The following is an 18,470-nucleotide window of genomic DNA, read 5'->3' as shown; positions in this document are numbered from 1 at the left end:
GCACAGCCTTAAGAGCGTGCATATCATGAATGCTGGGTCTTGTTTGTTTTCTGACAATCTACTGAACCTACTGGTAACTTGTTTGCCACGTAGCAATAAAAAATATACTAAAAACCTTGATTATTCTGGTTAGTCACATTGTACTGCTATTATTTTGAACAATACTGTATATATATATATATATATATATATATATATATATATATATATATCAATTTGATGCATCCTTGCTGAATAAAAGCATTTATTTTGAATTATTGTAAAACAGAGTATGTTAAAACATATACAGTAGGTCAGAAAATTCAATTTCCCAAACATAAACCTCATAAATGATAAACTGACAGGTTACTGGGTCCCGTCGGCCACTGTTTATTTAGTCGTTCTCTCTAGTAAACAATAATGTTGTTATTTTGTTGTCATATGTTTGTTAATAACCTAAAGGAAATTCTGGCAAAGCTGCCATTTTTAAATATGAACAACAAGAGTATGTATTATTTTATTTGTACTTCGCAAATAAATGCATTCCCTTTATTTCCTTAATAAATGCATTCAATTGGCAAAAACTTCTAATAGAGTGTCATATTAAGAGTTATGCATTTACAGTATATCTGTTATAATGTGAGTAATACTGTATTAAACAGTAATGTTTATTTTAAATCTATAATTTTTGGTATTACATTGGTAATTGAAAATTGCTGTTTACATGGCAACTTGTTATTCATATAATTGTCTTAGAGAAACTATACTGTTGCTATTGCTGTAAACACAGCTAATGAGGTGTAGTGAGACAAAGGCTGTATTTTCAAGTGTCTGTTTGCAACTGTATGCATGACCAGATTTCTTAATTGTATGGTTGTGTCATGACTCAGTTACTGTCAGGTATATTTAAAGCCCTTGCAGCATTGCAATGGTTTCTGTGGCGATCGTTTCCATCCATCAGAGCAGATAACAACCTCCATAGCATGACAAGTCCCTTATTGCATAGCATGTCTCTCATTGCGTAGCATGACAAGTCTCTGATTGATCTCTTGTTGCTTTGTAATGTTGTAGTATAATGAATGATTAATAAGCGGACTGACTTGCATAGTTAAAGGCCAAACGTGCCCTGCGATGTTAGACTTATAATAATTAATTTCATAGTACTTTTTTTTAAGCTCATATGAGAAATTCTGATATGCTAAGTGCATTGGCTGAGGCATGAATGTGCCATATGTGAAAGAGGTTTCTTGAATTATGAATAGTTTTAAATGATAGATACACACCCCTTGGCTGTAGAAATGGCAGTGTTAAAGTGAAACCTAGGTTTGTCATTTGCGTCTACTCTCTCTTGCACTCCAACGCTGATTTCTTCTGTTATCTGGGACTCAGACTAATGAATAAAACAAAACAAACCTGATGAACGTACAAGATGCTTAAAAAAAAGTAAAACAAAATATAAAATAAAAAAATAATACAATTTTATTTTGAAAAGACATGAGGGTGATTTTTCAATTTTGATTTTTTTAACCCTGAATTTCCATTTTCAGCTGAACTATCCCTTTAAATATACAAATAAGAAACTCTATTCATACTGATGTGTGAGCATTGAATATTTAGTAGAAAGGTCCAGTGGGAAAGAGTATGGGTGAATAATCTGTGCATAGTATTAGCAAAATAACGTTTCACTGTGATCCTTTTTTTTTTGCTGTAATCAGGAACAGAATGCAGACATGAAGTGAGTAGGAAGCGAGATTTGGAAGAAGATAAACTCACATGTAAGGCTGCTAATTCACAGTAGAAATGTGGCCAGATGTGGTCTATGAAAAACAGACAGACTGACACTGGCTGCATGGTAGCATAACAATCAGACCGCACGTCAGTGGATGGATGCCTGATCTGAATGTTAAGTGATGCATTTCACCAGCACAGGCTATGAGGACTAAACAGCATTACAAACTTAGGGCTGTGTATTGATTACAAAATTGTATTGCGTTTGCATTCTGATCATTTCATTCGTTCATGCATTCAGTTTCATGTTATGGAAAGAAAACTCATTTGTGTAATTTTGGATACCAGGGTTGTGCATCATTCCGAACTGAATCGAGAATGCCATTTAATTCCAATTCAGTCCAAACAGGATGCAAAATTACAGTTTGATATGAAATGTAGGCAAGCACAATTAAAATGAGTAAGAAGTTCATATAACTGTACATTTATATAATATGCAACATTTTTATCTGCAAAAGCAAAGGATGGATGGATGGGTGGATGGATGGATAGATAGATAGATAGAAAGATAGACAGATAGATATATAGATATATAGATAGATAGTAATTCTTATGAGAGAAACATTTATTGTAAAAAGTATTGTTCTCAGAATCGGAGTGATTTCAGTATGTCTGAGCCGTTTGTTTTTCAGTGGATCACCTGAGAACGTGTTGACTGCAATGAGAGGAGAGGAAGCACTTGTCTGTCTACTGTGTCTCAGGGTTCACGGGGGCTGTGCGAACACCAGCAGGGTATAAGTGCACTTGACAGGGATGTAAACACCCCACAGATAAGAGCCCAAAAGAGCAGGCAGAAAGTTAGGCCAGTCGGATGAAAACAACAGCAGCAAGAGCGGCATACGCTGCCGGTTAAGGCTGCTGTCTCTGTGGGGAGAGAGCCTGGGATATCAAAGGAGTTTTAAAGGGAATGAGACTTCTGGATATGTGAAGGGTGCTACTTTTCGAAGTCGACTTATATAAGTTTCATCCTGCTTCTTTACGGATGATTGAATAGGTGATACAATGGATGCCTGTGTGCATATGTCTCCTGACAATGAGGCCTGGAACTGCTGAGAAGTGAGCTCCTGTAGTGCGCTGACACGTCTGTTTTACTGAAAATGAGCCACACCGGGGAGTCTGACAGAGTGTAATGATGTTTGATGTCTGCTGTAATGTGCACGCATACTTGCTGTAGCATTCATCTGCTGCGAACGTTGTTCAGCTTCCGATTTAAAAGGCATACTGTACATATTATTTTTTTGACAGTTCATGCTGACAAGATTAATGTTAGAATCTGATGAAATCGAGGGAGGCACTGATCGGATTCTTTAGAAATGCAAATTCATTAAATGGTTCATAAAGTTTCTTAAATCTTTGCAGATTAAATGGATAGTTTACCCCCCAAAAATGTATGTAATTATTTACTCACCCCTCATGTTGTTACAAAACTATGACTTTCTTCTTTTTTTGGAAGATATTTTGAGACATATAGTACTTTTTTTTTTTTTTTTTTTTTGCATGACAAATCAATTTAAATAGTTATTTGTAAATACTACTAATTTCACAACCCCATTTATTGAAACTAATTTAAAACTGCTCATTCCAGATTTTCATAACATATAATAATTGCTTACATTTTATTAGCATGGCTTCAGGGATAAATAAATAAAAAATAATAATGTAACATAATTGCAGCATTTTTCCTGATTTATTTATTTATTTATTTGTTAATTTACTCTGCTTGCTCTCATATGGAAACAGGCTTCTGCAGATTAGAAAATCTTAAAACTTTTATTTCTTTTTTTAAAATGTATACGTATTTATCCCAGTTTTTTTTTATTTTATTTTTTTTTGGTTTTCACAGTGTATCAATAAGATCGCCTCTCTGGGGGATCCCTGTGTTAGGAAAGTGTGGATAAATTATGTATTTTATTAAAGATCTCTTGACCTAACAGTTCCTCATTTAAGATCATAGAGGGTTTTACATACCCTTAAAGGCACAGGCAACATGTCAACTAGTGGCAAAACTATTTGACTGGTCAGTGTGAACCCTAGTAAACGTTCTTTTTCTGTCTGTGAGTGCCAGAGTGCAGAACAGCAGGCTGTGATGATGTATCGAACCATTAGTGCTATAAACTCTGATGTGGGGAGTCCGTACCATCAAGAGCATTAGATCTGTTGAGCGGAATCATAACTGCACCGGTCGGGGTCAGACAAAGAGACAAAGAGAGCAGATGAGAGTGATGCCATGGATTAGTGGCAGAGATTGCAGTGCTCTGGAAATGTGCTGGAAGAGAGAAGTACTCCCCCGTTCTGGCCACTCTGTGTAATGGATCATTCCTGATGGGCTCTTAGGGTAATGCAAAATGGCAAGTGCTATCATTGGTCATTTCCACTGGGGTGAGAAGGGAGGGGAGACTCATCATCCGTTAACTCAGCTATAAGCAGCGATTTTGAGCTCTTAATGTTCCTGTTCTAAGCCAGGGAAGTTGTGAGGTATGGTATGAGACAGGTGCTTTTCCAGGAGCTTTAAAAGCAGACTTTTGCATACTATACATTATTCAATGACTCTTGACTTTCTTTTATTGACTTAGTTTTAGTAGTTTTCATAAAAGCACCTGCCTAAATGAACCTGTAAATTTTTGTAAGATTTCAAACCTTGTTTTATGCAGCCCCTTATTATTTGTATTTTATACTCACCAAGGCTGCATTTATTTGATAACAAATACAGTTAACAGGAATAATAATATCAGTTAATATTTGTATTTGTTTTTGTATAATACAATGTAATAATAATTTAAATAATAATCAGTTTAAATAAAATATCAGGTTTTACTTGATTTCATATTATTTTTGTAAGCTTTTATGCGTTCATTTCAGGATTCTTTGAAGAATAGAACGTTTACAAGAATAGCGTTTATAAAAAAAAAATTCTGTACACTTTAGAATTCTTTACTATCAATTTTGATTTGATTGTCGTTGCTGAAAAAAGTATTAATTTCTTTCTTTAAAACAAATGACCAAACTTCTGAACAGTAGTGCACTTCTTTTTACAAAAAAAAGAAAAAAAAAGAAAAGAAGGCTATAGTCAAAGTAGCATCTTCATCCTTTTATTATATATATATATATATATATATATATATATATATATATATATATATATATATATATATATATATATATATATATATATATAAAAGAATATAAAACTTTACATATAGGTTAATGGCAAGGAGACACTGAAATAAATAAGTTGTCGTTTTAACAGTATGGCATCAAATATTCATTGCTAAAGTTATTCTTTACCTACTGAATGTACTGTATATGAAGGACACAAATGGCATCCTTCTTTTAGAATGTTACTTGTAAAGAGTAAACTTTGTAAAGCGTACAAAGGAGGCAATAAGCTGTAAGACTGTCAACTCAAACTCTTTATTTTTCTCCTTCACACCAAACTAAAATTCCAAGCATTGCTTTAGCACAGTTTACAGGTGTGCAAACAAAATATAACCCTACAGGGGAGTGTAAGAGGTGCCCAGTAGGAGAGTTCTGGGCTCTTTTATCAGACAAGGATTTGTGTCAGGTTAACGTGTTTCACTGAGCTCTAGTAAGCAGTAACGTGTCTGGCCTGGGGTATAATGTTTGGCATACAAGTGTTTGTGTTTGAGGCAGAGATACAGGACGTGCTGTGCGTCGAGCACCTCCCGGGGGTGTGCCGAACTCACGCGGTTACGGCAGTGCTAGGAGAGGGGAGGAATGAATAAGTGATGTGGGCTTTGGGGAGGCCCGGCTGAGAGATTGAGGCACAGAAGTAAGGCAGATGCTAGCGCCTCAGCCATCACCGCGCTCTCAGGTGGGCCCTTGTTAAACTTCACACTGTGAAAAGCAGATAAATCTTATTTTCTTCTCACGAACCCCTCCCGTCACACTCCCGAACGTGCGTCCCTGTGCTGTTGTTGTTGTTTCATATTCATTCTCATTTTCCCCACATGACTCTACATGTTGTCTACTTGTTTTTAAAGCTGTGAATGGCTTCCCGTCTCTCTCTTCTCTTTATCTCTATATGAATCCATTCTCCCCAATGGTTTTACCTTACCTCTTCAGTCACCTTGGACTCTGTGGTTCGGCTCTTAGCCTCTAAGGTAGTCATGCAAAAACAAGCTGGGAAAATGGGATAATGAGTTGTGCAAAAACAAAACATAAAGAAGACAGTTGAGCCAAAATTGAAAAATTCTGTCTTCATGTATCTATCCTCATGTCCTTGACAAACCGTATGACTTTCATTTTGTTTTCAATAACATCATTCTTCAAAATAACTTTTGTTGTTGTTGTTACTGTTGTTGTTGTTGTTTATTTGTGTGTGTTCCACAGAAGAAAGTAAATCATACAGGTTTGGAGCTAAATGAGGATGTCTGAGGATGAAGATTACAGAATATTTATTTGGGTGAACTGTCCCTCTAAGTTCAAGCACACTGTCTGTATTCACATAAAGCCTGTTAGAAATATTGAATTTAGCCAAGGGTACATGGTTTGGACTCATCCGAGATAATAATTTTTCAGCAATTTGACTATATTTACGTAAAAAGCCATTGTCTTTAAGAAGGTTCGAAATGTTTATTGCAAAAAGTAAAATTTGGTGAAGTTTAGTAAAAAGTTACCCAGTTATGTTGTTTTGTTGTTTTCAACTAAATTAAAGATGAATGGTATTTAATCATTTAATTAAAATATATATATATAAAAAAATGTATAACAATATGGGAATAAACCGCAAAATGAGTTTTCAAAAGTTTGGGGTCAGTGAGATTCTTTTTCTTTATTATTCTTTCTCATAATTCGTTTTGAAAAGTCACGCTTTTGTAAAAATAAATATTGGTCATGAAAGTGTTAATTTATTTTGGATTCTTTGAGGAATATTCAAAAGAACTGAATTTCATTTTTATATGAAATAAAATACAAATATTTTTTCATCATAATCTATGTGTCATGTTTGGTCTGTAAGTGAAAGTGAAGTGACATTCAGCCAAGTATGGTGACCCATACTCAGAATTTGTGCTCTGCATTTAACCCATCCGAAATGCACACACACAGAGCAGTGAACACACACACACACAAACTGTGAGCACACACCCGGAGCAGTGGGCAGCCATTTATGCTGCGGCGCCCGGGAAGCAGTTGGGGGTTCGATGCCTTGCTCAAGGGCCCCTAAGTCGTGGTATTGAAGGTGGATAGAGAGCTGTTCATGCACTCCCGCCACCCACAATTCCGTCCGGCCCAAGACTAGAACCCACAACCCTTCGATTGGGAGTCCAACCCTCTAACTATTAGGCCACGACTTCCCCTGGTTGTTTCTGCAGTTACAGGCATTTCTATGTATTATGTATTCCATTTCAGTATGTGTTATTTAAATGCATTTTCACAGAAATAAAACATGTTCTGCTGCGGCCAATTTATGTATTTATTCATTCAATATATTTATTTTCAATGTATATTTTCAAATTACAATTTTATGAAATTCTGAAAGTATGAAAATATTATTCAGTTGTCTCTTTTTAGGATAAATGGAGTGCAATAAAAATTTGCCTTAAGGCAAAGATGTGTATTTTATTTTAAAATGTTGCAAATTTAATTTCCACCCCAAATAAGTGATTATAGCTAAGGCAGAAATGGCACTTGTTCATGGTGGTTCTGGTGTTACTGATAGTACGATAGTATAGTAATTGAATAATTGAAGAAACACCCCACTGTTTCATATTCGTGAGTTATTGGTGAAGGAAAATAGAGAGAGAGAGAGAGAGAGAGAGAGAGAGAGCAGTGTGAAATGTTAAACACCTCTGGATAGGTGATGTCAATTGATAAAAAAAAAAAATAATAATCAAGTTTTTTTTTCTTCTGAAATTGCAATTATTCCCACCTAACATTAAAGTTCTGTATTATACCTTTATATTGCAGTAATTTGACATCCAATCATCATATTATATTGTTGTAGAAACAACGTAAAAACAGTATATTTTTTTACATTTTATGACTGAAAGTGAGTGTCACTGATACCATTACTACTGATGTCTCTATGAAAAAGTTTTTTGCCCCTAATACTTAACCAATGACTGTAGCCATTCAACATTACAGTATAACCGAGTATAATCATGATACAGTATAGTCAATTTTAACAATGAAAAAATAAAAAAATAAAAAACTTCAAATTTAGGTGAACTTAACACGATCTTTAAATAAACCCATTATAAAAATGTACCTACCTGTGCCCTTCAGCAACAAGTATATATACAGAAAGTGAATAAAGTTATCAAACATTACATTCTAAGTTAAAAAAATAGATGAATCCTAAAAGCTTCAAAAGTAAATTTCTTATTTATTTATTTTTTCACAGCACAGCAGCTGGGTTATTAGGTTATTTTAGTTGCTGCTCCTGAACATGACGTGGATCTGACATGCATTGTATTTTCTCACAACTCTTTACCTTTTCTGACCCAATATTTGCATGCAGGCACAGTTTTAAGTAAGCTATAATTGACTTTTTTGGTAACTTAATGAATCAACTGACTTAACTTGAAGACGATTTTGGATGCTCGTTTGATTTGCACTTTAATATGAAATTATATACAGCGCGTGCCACTTCATTTGTGCATGCAGTTGAAGAGCTCATGTTATGAGCACAGTATAACGGCCTTCAGTACAGGAAAATAATTTTAACTGAATTATGGCCTGACAACATCTCATCTGACTGCAGTGCACTGTTGTTCTACTCGTGCTCACTCGTCACCTTTATCTTTTCCATGCTCCTTTGACTAGTGCCTGGTGCTGAGGTGAAGTTGGAGTGCGCGTTTGAAAAGTCTCCCATTTGATGTGGTTGTAAAGATGTTCTGCGTGTAAATAAACGCAATTCTTGTTAAGAAAGAAGTGACCTAAGCAGCAGTTGTGAGTGGGATGGCCTCTGTGTTAATTGCGTTTAATATTATACACCTGTTAAACTGAAAAAAAAAAAATAACGCGTAACGTAATTTTGACAACACAACTCTAAATATTATTTTTGTTTGTGCCGTATACCTGATTATTCTTAAACATGGAAAATGTGTATTTCTTTCAGCTTACAACACAGGATGTTAATGTTCCTTTTATTAAAAATCCTGTCATCCATTTAAGTCTTCTTCTGGTCTCATTGCTTGCCAATCTTCTCACATTGCAAATGAAATCTCAGTTGCCTGACACCGAAAGCAACTGAAGAAGCACTTTATTTCGTCAATTACTGCGAGAAACACCCGAATCTTTCCTTTTTTGTGCATGTGTGTGTAAATCACTCTCTTCCTCTCTCTCACACAGCTCCAAGTATCCACCACTGACCTGAGTGGCAAGTTGGTAGAGGGACCTGTAGACCTGGACGTGTCTGTTATTGACCAGAATGACAACCGACCGGTCTTCAAGGAGCCGCGCTACTCTGGGGAGGTTCAGGAGGGCTCCCCTACAGGTACTCTTCCCTGACATCCTCTTGTGGTTGAAATGGATGTGTCTAGGGAACTGATTACTGGAAGAAGAAAGTCGAGCTCAGAGTTGGCTAAAGGTCTAAAAGTCTTTTATAATAGTGGTTGGAGAGAATATTATGGTACAGTGTGATGGAACAAGCCTGTGGACGATAAGGACTGTAACTTTGGTTGTTTCTCATTATTTGGGTTTGAATTTCCATTATTTTGGTGCACACTTTGGTGCTTAGTTCTGCAGATTGAAATGATGACTTGATGAAGAGAGGTGTTATGTTACTTCAACTGAGCTTGTAATTTTCACCTGGTGGACAGTAGAATTGGTGGAAAAAAATCACGTAGAATTTTTAAGTAGTGACCCAAGCAATGTTGATTCTCAACAGGGTTTAATTTGCAACGAAGATAAACACAGTTTGTGCTGACCACAATTTTGTTGAGATGATTCAAAACAGTTGGCATGAAACCACTGAATATTGAGAATTAAAATAAAAGATTCGGCACCAAATCAGCATTTTAGAATGATTTCTGAAAGATTATCTAGAAGCCGTCCAGAACAGCTTGGCAACACATGACCTCATGTAGAAAAATGCTGAGTTTTGCACAGTACATCACTCAGTTATCTTCAGATTTATTAATTTTTTTTCTAAAAACAAAGCTTTTATGATTTACTTTTCCGCAACAAGAATATGCCACACAAATATTGTATTTTACATCATAGCATCCTAAGCGTTTGCAAAGGGTTGCGCAGGATCTATATTGTTTCTTCTCAGCAAAGATATAAAGCAAAAATTACATGTTTTATAAAAAAATAATAATAATTGTAGCACACTTTCGAAGCCATCCCTAATGAGAAAAAACATTATCTCAGAGCATGTGTTCACACCGCGCGCCACAAAGATATCTTCGCCGAGCTAATCGTGAGCATCCCTCACAAATGGCAGCCGGCGTTTATCTCGCCACAAGAGAATGCTACATTGTTTTCATGATGTGTCTGATAAATCAAAAAAGAATTGGACCATTTACAAACTGCATGACTACTCTCTTCAGTCCCCTGCCCTCCAGAAATAAGAAATTCATTGAGAGACAACCCCATCCTTAGAGGCCTCAGTACAGCACTTCCATTTCTCAGACCTTCCATCATTTGTCCTATGATTCTGCAGCAATTCCATCACAGCACTTTGCTTCTTTCTTTTCTCCTAACACATTTTTTTTTTTTGGGCAGTCACCATGGAAACCCCAAAAAACAAGAAACATGGTTTCATTGAGTTAAAAGGAAGGGATTTTGCCAACCTTCATCACCCACACTCTCACCAAAATGGCAGCCGGCAAACAATTAAACATACCCTTGTAGCTGAAACACGGATGTGAACTCTAAATCAATGAGAATGGCGAGCATAATTGGATGGGAGAGATCATATCAAATCTTTTTCTCTTTAAAGAGTGGGCTGCAGTGCTTTCATTTCAACATAAACAAACAGACATCAGCCTCAGACATCTGTGATAAGGATGGGATGAACCAATCCAGGATCAGCTGCACACTGTCCTCGCAGGTACACTAGAGTAGATGGATACCATGTGCCTGTTTGTTGATACATTTAGCCATTTTACGTATTGTGTGCTCAGTCAGGAGTAAGTTAGGGTGGAAGGAGATGAGAGTCCCTAACAGTGGGAAACTTTCCGCTGCTTCCAGAGTTGCTGTAACTTAGTTAAGCAAAGTGGGTTTATCTAATCGGCAAAAGAGGAAATGAAATTTGCCTGAAAGACTTAATTCAATTAAACTAAGACCTTCATGCAACCAGAGAGAAGATAAACACCCAAAGGCCAAGCACTGTTCCATTGTGTGTCCATAATGTATATAGGAAAGCTATGTTTTATACTATATAATAAAATAAGTATTTTATAATTATTATAAAAATGCTGAATATTTTTGTTAAATATTATAGTTATATTAATAATATTTTTTCATAATGTCTTTCAGCCATTTATTTATTTAGTTTGTGTATATATAATTCGAAAGATTTTATAATCTTTGTAGTATTTTAATTATGTTTAAATATATATGCTACTATGTGAATTTACGCGCGCGTGTGTGTGCAAATATGTAAAATATGTATTACAAAATAAAAACTATAACAACTGTGTATTTCTAAAAATACACACACACACACACACACACATATATATATATATATATATATATATATATATATATATATATATATATATATATATATATACTTTTTTTTTTTCTAAAATCAATTAAGAAAGATTATAATCCCAAAATTTAGAAAATAGGCATATATAACTTGAACTGAAGTCTTGAGTGCTTTGTTTTATTATTTATTTAGTAGTTTATTAATTTAGTTTTGTTTAGTTTCACTGTCTTATATAAATACTATTTATTGCTAAAGGACTAAGTGTCTCTTAAGTTAATTTATTATTATTATTATTATTATTATTATTATTATTATTATTATTATTATTATTATTATTATTATTTTATTTATTTTTTTTTTCCTTGGCCTTACTCTTTGCTAAATTTTCATTGGCATGTCTATCAACTTTTAAGATACCTTTATGGAGAAGATTCATGATTTATGGTAAGTGGATCCATTTTAATGTCTATTGCCTCTCAATTATAACCATTTTCCTTGGAATAAATTAAAAAAGTATCATTTAAAAAGCCTAACACCATGCAACAATAAAAGGGGTGCTTTATAGTTCCATTTTCTTTCATATTAATTGAACAAGTTGCTTTCATGATTTTCATAGCGTCGTGTCCTGGCCACTTGTTTAGAGGTGCAGAGTTCCTGTTCAGATTGCAGTTGTCACTGTTCTACTCAAGGAGCATGTGTGCAGTGCATTGTGGGTGCAGGTGTACGCAGCAGGGGCATTCTTTTTTTCATTGACTTCCTTCCTCCTCTTTAGCCTTGTGTATGTATGGTTGCAGATGTGCACAGCATGCTTCCTCCGCTATGTCAAACTCTCCTGAGCGCTTGGCAAAGGGAGGATGAGCCTGTATTGCTGTTTAACACCTCTTTTCAAAGGCCCCTTTTAGCACGAGACTATGTCAGTCTGTGTCCAGAGAGGAAATGAAAAATGGGAACTGAGGGCTTTTTAATGTAGCCTACATTAATCAGCACTGGAACCAGCAGTCATGGGCCTCCCCCTCGGGTCTCGGGTTTAAGATATTCTGTCCCTACCCCCCACCTGCTTTAATCAGCATGACCGCTGGCACAGGTTAGAAATGAAAGGGCTCAGCATGGTGCCTGATTAGTGAAGCTTTCTGCAAGCTGCCTTTTCAACAAGTTGCAAGACTGTGAGAGTACATGCATGTGTACATGTGTTTACTGCTTACAAGTGCCGAGTCAAGTTGGGAGATTTGACGTGAGGCCAAGTATGGTGTCCCATACTTGTAATTTGTGCTATCCATCTATACACTATTTTACTGTATTTTTACTCAGATAGATGAGTATAAAGGTCTTTATAAAACATTAAATATATATTTATATATATCCCCACCTCCCTCCTCACTCTTTTGCGTGTGCCGTGCGCTATGTTCATTTTGCTCTGAATTGGGAGGACAGTTGCCTATAGGGGGAAACACAGCAGCACTCTGACATTTCTGTATGTGGTGATAACTGAGCAAACAGCCAGAGTTCTGGCAGGCCTTTATTCACTCACTCTCTTCTTCCCTTTCCTCTCCCTCTCTCCCTCTATTTCTACAGGCTATTTTTGTTGGGGGAAAATATCTTCATTTCTCAGTTGCCTTTCCTCTTGTCTGCTCTTTGGTTTTTCTATCTGTGAAGTCTATAAAAGGCTTCCTGAGTTCTTCATTGCACCTGTGATTTTCAGCAGCTCAAAGGAGTGTTGCAGGTTCAATACAAGTTAAGCTGTATTCACAGCATAGCTGGCGTTGTGTTGATTAATACAGAAAATAATTTTAACTCAACTTTCTCCTTTATATATAGCACACATAAAAAAAGAAAAATAACACTCTAAAAGAGAGAAGCGCTTTAGCATTATCCTATGTAGAACACAACTTATAACTACAGTAAATGTTACTTATATATATGAAAATAAAATCATAATAAAGAACACATTTTCAAATGGGAAATTTGAACAAGAATATATGAATATGACTAGATTTGTATCTAGATTTGTAACTACTGTGTCTGTATACAATCAAAACAAATGTCTGTCTTAAATATTCAGTATTTTGCCACAGAGGTTGGTGACACTGCTGCTCTGCCTGTATTTCCTCACCTCCTGACAGGACCGTTCGCCATCTCAGCCGTGTCACAGCCTCCGGCCTGATGTGGCAGCTCTGAGAAAGCGGCATGGGGCCAGCGTAGCGTCGGCCTCAGAAAATAAAAGGCTAAAAAAATCAATAGTTAATTGTCAGGACAGACCCCTGAGGAGGGCCGGCTAGACCCCAGCTCGGATTGATCTTGGCTAGAAAATGATTGGGCTGAGGGTGACACTAATGCCGGCAGGTAATTTGTAGCATAATGGCATGATGTCTGTGCCATTAGGATTTCCCAGCGCCAATGTCTCCCTCACAGAGCTCTCACAGGATGACCCCTGCTCCCTGCTGCCGAGTGGCTTTTCAATCCCACAATGCCTCATTATCTGTCGATCAATCCCATGCTGACTGCCATATTATGGACTTATACTAAACTGTGCTATGGATTGTTTGTGCTGGAGTTAAACTCCAGTACTAGAACAAGAAAGAAATGCATAGATCAGTTACTGAACACTTTTTTTTTTTTGCCAATATTTATACAATACAATATTTAGCTCCGGTCCATGTAACGTGAAGATATTTAAAATAAAATGAAATAGTTTTTCGGTTTCACTCAAACACATTCTTTCCAATTGACTTTCAGTCCGCCATTTAATCTATTTATTCTATTATTATTTTTATTTATTTTTATAAAATAAATCATTACATTTTATATGTAAATTTTTTATATTTATTTTTTATCTATTATATATGATGATTTTGTAATAAAAGAAAAGAAAGGGAATGCTGGAGGGGAAAACATTTTTTTTATACAAAAGTTACTTAATATTAATATCTTGTTTATTGAACTTGTGTATTCAGGCAGCTGTTCTGAATAGCAGCACTGGTTTTCAGTACATTAGCATGAATACACATGATGTTGCTTAATTGCCACCCGCTTCTCACCTCCTGTGTGATTTTGTCCCAGCTGTGCCTATCACATGAGAGTACCTTTCTGCCGGTTTTTCACAGATATAGCCCATGAGAATGATACAGGTGTTCAGGGTGCCATCTGCATCCCACACAGCCGCAGCTGGATTAGCTGTCACTGAAAGTACCAAAGTCATTCCGAGTACAGAGTGCAAAAGCTATTGCAGACCACAGTAAGCAATTATGTCATCAGTATTTCAATACAGATGATAATAAATGTTAAGCTTCCATTTTACTGGATCTGGCATGACAAACTTAAAGTATTTTGAGAAATTTCTTCCTTGTTTGCCACTGCAATTAAAATGACCCAGCTTAATACTTATTATTATTATTATTATATAGGCTACATACATAAAATTATTGTATTTGACATTTCTGTCACTTCTGAAATTATGGCTACGCCCCTGGTGTGACAAAATGTTAGCTTATACATAATACTCTTTAAGCTCTTTTTAAAAAAATTGGCTTACATACATTTTTTCGTATGCCATGTTGCATCATTAAACTAGCATTTAACAATGGACAAAAGTTTTTTTGTTTTTTTTCTAACCTATGGTTCTCTAACCATAAATGCTACTGTAATTTGCCCCCTGACTAAGCATCTAAAGAATTTAGTAGAAGCATTTAAATAATCCCGTGAATGCACTTAAAGAATGCAGAATCGAATCGTTATAATCAAATGTAATTGTGAATCGAATCGAATTGAATCGTTCTAAATTTGCAAAAATCGTTCTTGAACTGAATCGGAAACCTATGAATCGTAATCGAATCGAATCGCTGCCTTGCCAAAGATTCACAGCCCTATCTCTCGCATCTTTGCTCATTTATAGTCCTGGGAGTTGTGATGCAAATGGCGGAGGTGCTCTTGGAGTTTCTGGGCGCTGTGAAAGGACAGCAGGGAGCTGCCCCAGCCATGAGTGGCGGGATGGCTGTGGGCTCCCTGTGGGGGTTCCGCTACACGAGCGCTTCTAATCTATTAAAGAGCTTCTGCTCTTTCCTCTACCCACAGTCCAGCAGCCTGCCACGTGCCCGCACTTGATTATCTGTCCCTCACTCTTAGTGTTACTTCTCCCAGTGAGGAATAGAAGCAGACAGAGCTTGCAAGACACAAGAAAACCAATCTCGGCCCATCTCCCCGTCTCGTTGTCCCTTGTCTTTGATGGCCGATGCTATTTTAAAGCCCCGGGACTCCCAGAGCTCCAGGCCTGGTTATCTTCCTTTCACTCTTCTGCTGGTACATTTCCAGAAGAGATAATTGTTTTAGAGGCGCTGGCTTTTAAAGTGCTTTGGAAAAAAATGAAGGCGAACAGCAGGTTCCGAGAACATAGTGTTCGTAAATAGCATGGCTATTTTTTTCTTGCTTTTCTGGATGTTTTTGATTTAAAGCAGGGCGTAATCTTGCTATCAATGGCAGGGAAGTAATAAGGTAAAAGCAGCAGTTTGCTGCTGGTTAGAGTACAGCTGTAGTTTGTTTAGTGTAGGAAGGATTGACATCCACTTTACTTTCTGTAGTTGTGCTTGAAACACAAGTCTAGTAGGTCAGGGGTAAGATAAGACAACTGGCTTTAAAGTGTTATGTTGGATGAGCAATAACCACTTCAAGTGGGGTTAAGAGCAGTGATAGACAACCAGGGGCCCGGGGCCCACCAGGAGCCCCAATAACTCTTAAAATCCTAAAATAAATAAAGAAATAAATCAAGTTTTCTAAATGAGTTTGTATTTATTTATTTATTTTTACCAAAAAAGTACCAGATCTATATATCAGTTTATACTGGAGGGCCTTTGAATACAATACAAAAATATTATTATTTTTTTTAATAAAATTATTATGATTATTTGTCAGTTGTATAGTATTTGGCAGTCAACACATAATGCACCACTTTTTTGCGGTGTAAATATGGCTTTAGTAAATATAAATAAATGTTGATGAATACATGATGCAAATATGCAAATATTACAGCAATAACAATGATTTTGGTATAAAATGGGAATGATAAATTGGAACATGTCAGCTGGAGATTTTCAAACTTTAAAGTTGCATTTAAGTTTAATAGTAAAGTGTAATATAAAACAAAAATATATCAAATGAATGTTTATTGATGTAAAATTTTTTTATTAAAGTTTATAGAAGCCCAAAATGTACAGATAAGATTTAAATTATGTACAAAACAAAGTTGAAATCTGTATGTTTGTTATTTGTGGAAAATCCCTGTTTTATTCTTTTAATCATTATTATTATTCTTCAAACAGTGAATTGCTTGCAGCTGACTGTGGGTGCTTGAGCAAGTGTAGATGGGTGAAAGTCTCAGTGTTAAGGATCAAGTGTCTTTCTGAAGCAAGCTCAGCTTTCAGTGACATACTGTCGTCTAAGAAGCAGAAGTAGTCACACTCTCTTCAAGCGTCATTTTAGATGCTAGTTACAAAACACAGCGTATAGAACAGCTTTTGATGCATTTTATTTTCTTGCTTTCATTTTTATTATTTGTGTCCCACTTTAACCGCATACAGTAGGTGCATAGCTGAGAGGATTGCTTCCTGAGTGCACATTTGCTTTAGGGCCTGAATGTTTTGATTTGATATTGATCTCAGATCCTGGTAGGTTTGGGGAGTGTGGCATCTCCTGGGCACATGGGATAGTTGTGAGCACTTTTTTGACCCTACCGCAACCTCAATCATCTTTCATAAAAATAAAAAAAAGGAAAAAAAAATATGGCATGTTGAAAAGCTGGGTTGTTTTTCAACCCAAATGCTGGGTTGAGACCGCTGGGCAGGAGTTTGGGTTGTTTTAACCCAAGTTTGGGTTAAGAATTGGTCTCGAACGCGGACGTGAAGGAGAGCACGCACGTCACATTAAGATCGTACATCTCCAGTGCGAGAAGCCGCCATTTTCTCAGCGTGAAAGAAGCGAGGAGTGAAAGACATTATGGTAAGTAAAGATTCAAATGGTAAAGTTATCATTTATTGTTTACCCGGATTTATGAAAGGCGGAAACAAAAGAGCTTAACATTATATAGAAAAATACGCGGACACGGCTTTCACCTCATAAACGGAGGTCTTAACGGCCTCATTTAACGTTACTGAACGGAAGAGGTACTTTTAAAATAACGTTGTGTGTGTCTTATGTCATATTTACATAATATTTTACAATATCTCCACTTTTTGAGGTGTTAATATATGGTTATGATTACGGTTACACTCATGTTAATTTGTTATCTTATTTTCATTCATTCCAGCACTGGATTGCCAAAATAACCCAGATTGGGTTTGAAGAGTGCAGAAAGAAATTTTAATGGTGTTTAATAGGTCAGTTAGTTTGTGTATTTATTTATTTATTTTATTTTGGGGGGTTTGTGAGACACACAAAAGTGTTGAGAAAACAAGCAGTTTTTGTGTTCTCTTTAAATTATAAAATAGGGAGAGCGAAAAAGATGACAGTTGATGAGATTGAGGTTTTTTTGATTTAAAAAAGTAATCAGTAAAAGCTCTCAGAAGTCTCTGTGACATCCTCAGATAAACTTTATTTATTTAATTATTTATTTTTGTCAACAAAATTGGATAAAATGTGTTTTTTAACAGTTTTTCAGCCTTTTCTGTGAACTTCTTAAATGTTTCTAACATGGAAAAAAAAGTCTTAAATTGAACGTAAGGTTTGATATGAATTATTATCCTGTGATGGCAAAGCTTAATTGTTAGCAGCCATTACATTACAGTCCTTAATAAATGAGATTTATTTATTTATTTTTGGTGGTAATAGTGATAATTTTTTTCAGGAGAAAAAAAATCAGAAGAACAACTCCAAAACAACAGGTCCAGTGTTGTTTTGGAAATCATCGACTTTTATTAGCTTTCATTATTCAAAAACACTAACATACAAAAAAATAAATAATAATAATTATTGTTATACATGTTTGGAACGACATGAGGGCAGTAAAAATCTGAGTTGTAGTCTTTGAGGGACTTGATCCCACCCGTGTTCAAGCATAATAACGTTGAATGAAATACATTAATAGAGGAGGTAT

The 18,470-nt window shown here is 35.8% G+C and overlaps 1 protein-coding gene across 1 annotated transcript in view; it reads left to right on the top strand.

The window, feature by feature from the left end:
* LOC113093301 (cadherin-13-like) overlaps nt 1-18,470 on the top strand; it is a 283,704-nt gene that overhangs the window by 158,884 nt on the left and 106,350 nt on the right. Inside the window, exon 7 of the mRNA XM_026259099.1 lies at nt 9,082-9,226. Within this exon, the coding sequence (XP_026114884.1) occupies nt 9,082-9,226 (145 nt within the window). The remainder of the gene's footprint in view (nt 1-9,081; nt 9,227-18,470) is intronic.

Source organism: Carassius auratus, unplaced genomic scaffold, assembly GCF_003368295.1.
Source record: "Carassius auratus strain Wakin unplaced genomic scaffold, ASM336829v1 scaf_tig00214951, whole genome shotgun sequence".
NCBI classification, from domain to species: domain Eukaryota; kingdom Metazoa; phylum Chordata; class Actinopteri; order Cypriniformes; family Cyprinidae; genus Carassius; species Carassius auratus.
The sequence above is the reverse complement of the archived record's forward strand: the minus strand, read 5'-3'. Positions and strand labels throughout refer to the sequence as shown.